Here is a 7,219-nt window from a genome sequence, read left to right as displayed (position 1 = left end):
TTTCAGAAGGATAATGACTTGAACGGTTGTTCTCTGCGGACAAAGAGGTTGTTCCTTCATCATATCCTTCTAACGATTAGCCTCGTTAAAATGCCTCTGTTGTTTTGCTACGATGACAACCACGACGGGGGACACTGGTGCTGACTTCACGTGCGCCCGTGGTGGGCGTGTCTGGGAGAGCTGAAACGCGCCCCTTTAGCGCGCGGTGCCCAGATGTCATCCATTCACAACTTCGGTTGCAGGAGGGGAGGCTAAAACAGTCAAGAAAGACACGGAGCAGGTTGTCATTTAGCTTAGACTTAGTCCGTAGCTTCCACTGTATTTGTCTAATCTTTTTTTCGTGTCATGTCGTCTTGTACGGTTGTTTTCACGCTGCTGTGTTCGGCCGTGCTCTCTGGGAGTTCCGCGCGCAGGTCCTCGCCGGATCTGGAGGATGTTCAGGGGAAGATCGACAGCGCGAGGTGCACTTCCAGGTGCCTGACTCTGCACATGACACAGCTGACGGCTGCCTTTAAGCACATCCAGGTAAATACATGCCTATCATTAGAATAAAGGGCAAAAAACCTGCAGCCTTTAGGTTGAATTTAACTAAAAAGGTAACTCAGCTGGTGTGTTGCCTTGTTGAATGTAAATTGAACGGACTTCAAGGAAATAACGGGTCGCTAACACTTGCTGCTGTCGCGACCGAATTTTATGTCTAGGATCAATAAATTAGTCCTATATATTATCTTAACATCATCAACAACAACGAAAAGTTCATTACAGTGCTTCAGGTAATTAATATAATGTTAAATTAAAAACATGTAGTCTATTTATGAGTAAAAAATTATAATGTAGGGTATATATCCGTAAGCATCTTTTCAAATGTATTTGTATTTATTTGCAATAAATTTCAGCCAAACGTGCGACGTTCAGCTCGATAAACATGTGCGCACATTTTTTGCTGGCTAAGAATAAAGTCATTGTCATTTTCTGCCATAATTACTCTTACGTCTGAACTTCAATCGCTGGTCAGTGTTCGTGGAATTTGTAGTGTGGAATGTGAGATTAACGGCCACATTAGAACGTTCGATCGAAAACCCACTTATCGTTAACGGCTTCAACATGTGCACGCGGTGCAGTGGGTGGGAAAGTCATTAACCACAAAGTTCAGCACCAATGGCTCTATCTGTGTGTGTGTGTGTGTGTGTGTGTGTGTGTGTGTGTGTGTGTGTGTGTGTGTGTGTGTGTGTGTGTGTGTGTGTGTGTGTGTCTGTGTGCGTGTGCGTGTGTGTGTGTGTGTCCTGGTCCTTTGCCATCAAAACTCTCAGCCACCTGTGTGTCTGGTAATGAGCGTGTCCCCTAGATGACTCTCTAGGAATGAGGATGTGTTACAAAGTGTGTGTGTGTGTGTGCATGTGTGTGCGTGTGTGTGTGTGTGTGTGTGTGTGTGTGTGTGTGTGTGTGTGTGTGTGTGTGTGTGTGTGTGTGTGTGTGTGTGTGTGTGTGTGTGTGTGGTGACACGAGGCATGCTGATGAGCCCCCCCAACCCACCTTCACTGACTTTTGATCAACCATGCCAGATTGATTCTGGAAGAGAGGTGTGGGTGGGGATCACATTTGGTTTCAACTTTATTTAGTTATGAAGTAGATTCCAGTAGTCAAATTGTGGTGTAATTGAGAACAGCATCTTCCTGTAGATAGCAGCTCGGATACTCTCTGATAGTTCCCTACGGAGCAGCTATAGGGTACAGTTAGATCATTATAGTGAGCTGTAAGTCACTATTGGGAGCATCTTGTTCACTACAGGAAGCTGCTACTTTACTATAAGGAGCAGCTAGTTCACCACTACAGGAAGCAGCTCATTCCCTATAGTGAGCATCTACTATACCTTAGGGAGCAGCTACTTCACTATAGGGTTCTTGGAACAGGATAGAGAGAAGGGGTGATGGAGAAGTCTTGGACATGTAACTGTCTTATGTGAGGAAGCCACTCATTTGAGATGGTCTCAAAGATGAGGTGAGGACAATCACATCATGACATCAGCACAAGGAAAAAAATATTTGACGCATCTCTCTCTACACACATGTTCGCAGAAAAGAAGTACACACACGTAAACACACACACACACACACACACACACACACACACACACACACACACACACACACACACACACACACACACACACACACACACACACACACACATACACACAGCTTCCTGTTGGTGGTTGTGGGAATGATGTGTTTCTGACTTCTTGTGGGTGAACCCTTGGTTTTTGGCAAACCCTGTCCTGTCTTGTGTGTGTGTGTGTGTGTGTGTGTGTGTGTGTGTGTGTGTGTGTGTGTGTGTGTGTGTGTGTGTGTGTGTGAGCATACTTCTTTGTGTGTGTAGGTGTGTGTGTGTGTGTGTGGGTGCGTACTAGCCACTAGTATGTGAATCACAGGGCTCTATTTGCACCTCTCTTTCTGACTCTTCTGCGGGTTACCCAGACCGTCCCGGCTGCTATTGTGTCATCGCATGTTAACTATAGATGGTTGTTGTGTGAGCCTATATGACGACAATTACCAAGCAATCGTAAACTATGTCAACCATTTAAATATAAACACAGGTTTGCCTCACATGGAAATTTGAGCCATTTTGAGTGTTACAATTTAATGCTAGAGACCGGATGATGAGAGAGAACGATTGTGACTAGAATGGGATGGGAGATGGATGGAGAGCTCTGTGTGCATGCGCGTGTGTATGTGTGCTTTCCGCCTGCTCTGCGGTAGGTAACTCCTAATCAGCCCAAGGGTCATTCGTCCAACCAGTCACACTCTGACAAAGAACAGAGGCAACCGCCGGCTCAGGTTCCAGAGAGAGAGAGAGACACACTGTGAGGGAGGGAACGGAAGGCAGACAGACTGATAGCTAGGGCGGGACACGCTATGAGACACATAGGGAATGAAAGATAGACAGGTGTTTGGTGAAATGTATGTGGAATTCATCAGCGTAGCACATTATTAGCCGTCTCAAGACGCTCCACTGGCATTCAGTCAATGGATGAGGTCAAGAGGCCCACCAACACCCCACAACTGTCACAACACACGTGATATAGACTCAGTGAAAGAGGAAGGGAGGACTTCTGACCAGGTCCAGTTTGGCTGACAGTGGAGTAGATGCTGGGAGGACGGGCGCCTCCACAGAAATACCTGCTGATGAATCGTACACTAGCATTGTTCCCTGAGAAGCTACTTTAAGATTTAAGTGAAATAATCACATGAAGACGCATGAGGGGATAAGGGACGAAATAAGATTGGTTAAAATAAATAACAAATGATGCCAGAGTGGCAGACAAGCAGTTTGAGCTTAAATAAACAAGTCATGTTTATCTGTATAGCTCTGTATCACAATTATATTTTTGTATGGCGTCACATGCCAGCATTAGATGGCACCCCTAACCCGGAGCCCTCCAAAGGGCAAGGAATATCCAGTGGGAACAATAATAAACCATGAGAGTGAACGCATAAGAATGATCTCCTGAAAAAAGACATGATGGGAAACTTGTAGGGTAGACATTCAGTCACAGGCATTCACAATACAGGGATAGTCTCATAGATCGACGTACAGACAGGCGGGCAGACAGTTCTAGGGACAGACAGACAGACCAACAAACGGCCAGATAGTTTCACGGACGGACAGTCAAACAAACAGGAGAGTTGACCATGGGTGACAGCTGGGGACAAAGACTTGATTGATTCACTTAAAAGAAAGTTCTCTCTCTCTCTCTCTCTCTCTCTCTCTCTCTCTCTCTCTCTCTCTCTCTCTCTCTCTCTCTCTCTCTCTCTCTCTCTCTCTCTCCACAGCTGCATGACTTCCCCCCGTCATTTGATCGCGGAGGCAGTGAGACGCGCTGATAAAGGTTCTGGGCCATATTGGAGGAGTTTCACCTGAAACCACAATAAAAGCGACGTGACATTGTGAACTCAAAACTCAAAAGAGCAGAGCTGTAGAACTATGGAGGAATAAAGCAACATTTGGGCACAAGCAAAGACAGAGACACAGAGACAGTCTGGCAACTCCCCCTCCATCTTTTGTTCTATCGGCGAGACAAAAGGAGATAATTAATATCTCTGCAGCATGCTATTTTCATGGCACGGTTCCCCTTGTCACTGCCCATCTTTTGTTTCCACACACTTTTGTTTAGCAGTGTAACTATGCAGTGACAATAGCAACGACCCGAGTGTTGAGCTATATTAACTACAGGAGAGCAGCGACTGTGGAAGCATGGCGCTATTAACAAGCAACCACTTTGCTAGAATCTGTGTTGTTTACAGGATGCACGGAACCACAGAGAACGTGTTTGAATGCGCGCAGGACTCACATAGGCACACACACACTGTGTCTATGTGTTTGAGTAATCAAATGCTACTGTCGGGAAGGTTGGGACCTCAATATGGACTTTCAGGGAAGTGCTTTATATTGATCTTTAGTGGGTGTTAGTCATGATAACGCACAGCAGCATGCACGGTCATTCGTATACAAGCACACACACGTGTGTAAAAAAGCGTAACATGCACCGTGCACCGTAGCCGTGTTTGTCCCTGGTCATCTGTGTGTGATTAGTGAGTGTAATGCCTGGAGTTAAATAGACTGAGAGACTTTCTAGTGTGGCTCCCCGCAAATACTGACCACACTGACACACACTCACACACGCAACCACACACACACACACACACACACACACACACACACACACACACACACACACACACACACACACACACACACACACACACACACACACACACACACACACACACACACACACACACACACACACACAGAAAGGGCACTGGGCCACAGTCTTTTTATTTTTTGCATCACTGCATCTGGCAGAGGTCTGATTTACATCTCGTAACGTTTTTAAACCAGGGTTAGTGTGCATCTGTTCTGTGTCTGTGTGTATTTGTGTGTTTGTTTGGCTGAATAAGTGTGGGACTGAGTCAGGGGCTGTGTGTTTCAATGTGTGTGAAAGATCCTGTGTGCATCTATTTGCAAGTGCTTGTGGGAATACATTTGTTTGAGTGAGTGTGTGTGTGTGTGTGTATTCCTCCATGTACATATGTGTGTTTGAGTATGTGTACTGTATAACTATGTGTGTTTGTGATCGAGTGTGCGTGCCTGTGTGTGTGTGTGTGTGTGTGTGTGTGTGTGTGTGACCCTGTCTCTCTCTTGCTGGGCCATCCAGCGATGTCGGATTGTGATTAGCGCAGTGATTGCTGTAGATTGCGGAGCTATCAGAGCCATGTGGGAATCCTTTGAAATCATGTTTCTCATACCGAACGGGCCAGCGCTGTTCCTAGCAGGTCTTTGTCTTTCTAGGGGGACCCAGGGGGACTATACGTATGAGTTATAGGGTGAAGCAAAGTGACACAGCCATGCACTTTTTTTTACAACAGTGAATTTAGGATGCTTTCATTAAATGTCCAAAGCTGTTTTCCTCCTTTCTCCTTTTCCTATTCCTCTCTGTAATAACATTCACCTTTATTTTAGACCACTTCCTTCCACAAAAACACACACACACGCACGCACGCACGCGCACGCACGCACACACACACACACACACACACACACACACACACACACACACACACACACACACACACACACACACACACACACACACACACACACACACACACACACACACACACACACACACACACACAGGACACATGGGCCACTGGGGACCCCGTGAAGCCTGACTTCTGCCCACCATTAGGGAGGCATACGGTGCACAGACGCGGCCAAACTCCGCTGATAGACTCTGACAGCAAATATGTCCCATGAAATTGAGTACGGGCCGGGAGGGGAATGAGAGAAAGATGTACGGCGAGAAGAGGGGACAAGGAGAGGAGGGAAACATATGGAAAAGACAGGAAGAAGGAGAGAATGAGCATGAGTGAGAGAACGAGAGGGAGAGGACTGAATGCTTCAGGGACAGCACGGCAGCGAGCAGTGCTACATCTTCTAGGGCTGAGCCTGGAGCCGGTTATACTGCTGTTCAAACTGTTTTCATACCCTCTAAACCGAGGCAACTAAGGGATTTAATGCTATTTACTTATCTTTCATCACCACCACCATCATCATCATTACATATTGGCAAGCCCAGTCCTGTCACATTCACAACACATGATGGCCATTTACGCCGAGTGAAAGACAGTGAAGTTTACTATAGGTTGGATTCTGATTTGGTCTTGACTTTCAAAGGATATAGTCTGTTTAAGTTTAGCATAGAGAGGAACATGTTTTGCGTTGGCAATGGCATAGCGCGACAACAAACACATGAAAATATCTGATAAAGTAAAACAGCATGGATCAAGAGAGGTTAAATCTCTCTCTCTCTCTCTCTCTCTCTCTCTCTCTCTCTCTCTCTCTCTCTCCCTCTCCCTCTCCCTCTCTCTCTCTCTCTTTCTTTCTCGCTCTCTCTCTCTCTCTCTCTCTCTCTCTCTCTCTCTCTCTCTCTCTCTCTCTCTCTCTCTCTCTCTCTCTCCCTCTCTCCCTCTCTCACCCCACTCCATGACGCTCTGAATTGCCTCCCCCACGGAACTCTTGCCATCCTTTCCACCCCTAAAGACTCGTTACTGTCTATTCATTAGGGATTTAACCGCCACCTCAATCCTCCCCTCCTCCCTTCGTCTTATGCTCTCTCTGACTCTGACTCTCTACTCGTTTTAAGATATAACCGTGCCTATCCCTGTTTTTACAGTCGTGACATGACTTTATCGCTGAGAATGTTAGGGGTGTCTACCCTAAAAGCAGGTAGGGTAGATGCTTTGACACCCTAGCACCAGTTGGCACCCCACCTTGAAAAAATAGAGAAACATTTTGAGGAAACATTTAACGTTTGATAAACATGTTTTTTATGTTTACACAGGAATGGATTCAATTGCACTGCATTCGGTTTCAATATAAACTGATGCCAAGATGAATAACACACATACGCATTCAGACAAATACGCAGCTGTTTTAAAGGCATGAGTCAACCTTTTTGCAGTTATATCTGATTCACAGACATTATAAAAATCAACTCCAATCAATTTCATTTCTGGTAAAACAACAAATCGTGTGACCATACAACAAATCAACTTGTGTCTAAGAACAGAGGGAAGAGTTCAGCTGAACCATTTTAATGTTTTGTTCTGCCATGGTTCAACTACCGGAGTCGTATGCTCTCACCTGCACAGCTAAG

General features: G+C 45.8%; 1 protein-coding gene across 1 annotated transcript in view; it reads left to right on the top strand.

Moving 5' to 3' along the window:
- The first annotated feature begins 204 nt into the window (after positions 1–204).
- The window catches only part of anos1b (anosmin 1b), a 33,737-nt gene continuing 26,722 nt past the window's right edge, over positions 205–7,219 (top strand). The window contains exon 1 of the mRNA XM_030372083.1: positions 205–525. Within this exon, the coding sequence (XP_030227943.1) occupies positions 346–525 (180 nt within the window). The 5' untranslated portion in view covers positions 205–345. The remainder of the gene's footprint in view (positions 526–7,219) is intronic.

This window comes from Gadus morhua, chromosome 12 (genome assembly GCF_902167405.1).
Source record: "Gadus morhua chromosome 12, gadMor3.0, whole genome shotgun sequence".
Lineage (NCBI taxonomy): Eukaryota > Metazoa > Chordata > Actinopteri > Gadiformes > Gadidae > Gadus > Gadus morhua.
The sequence above is the reverse complement of the archived record's forward strand: the minus strand, read 5'-3'. Positions and strand labels throughout refer to the sequence as shown.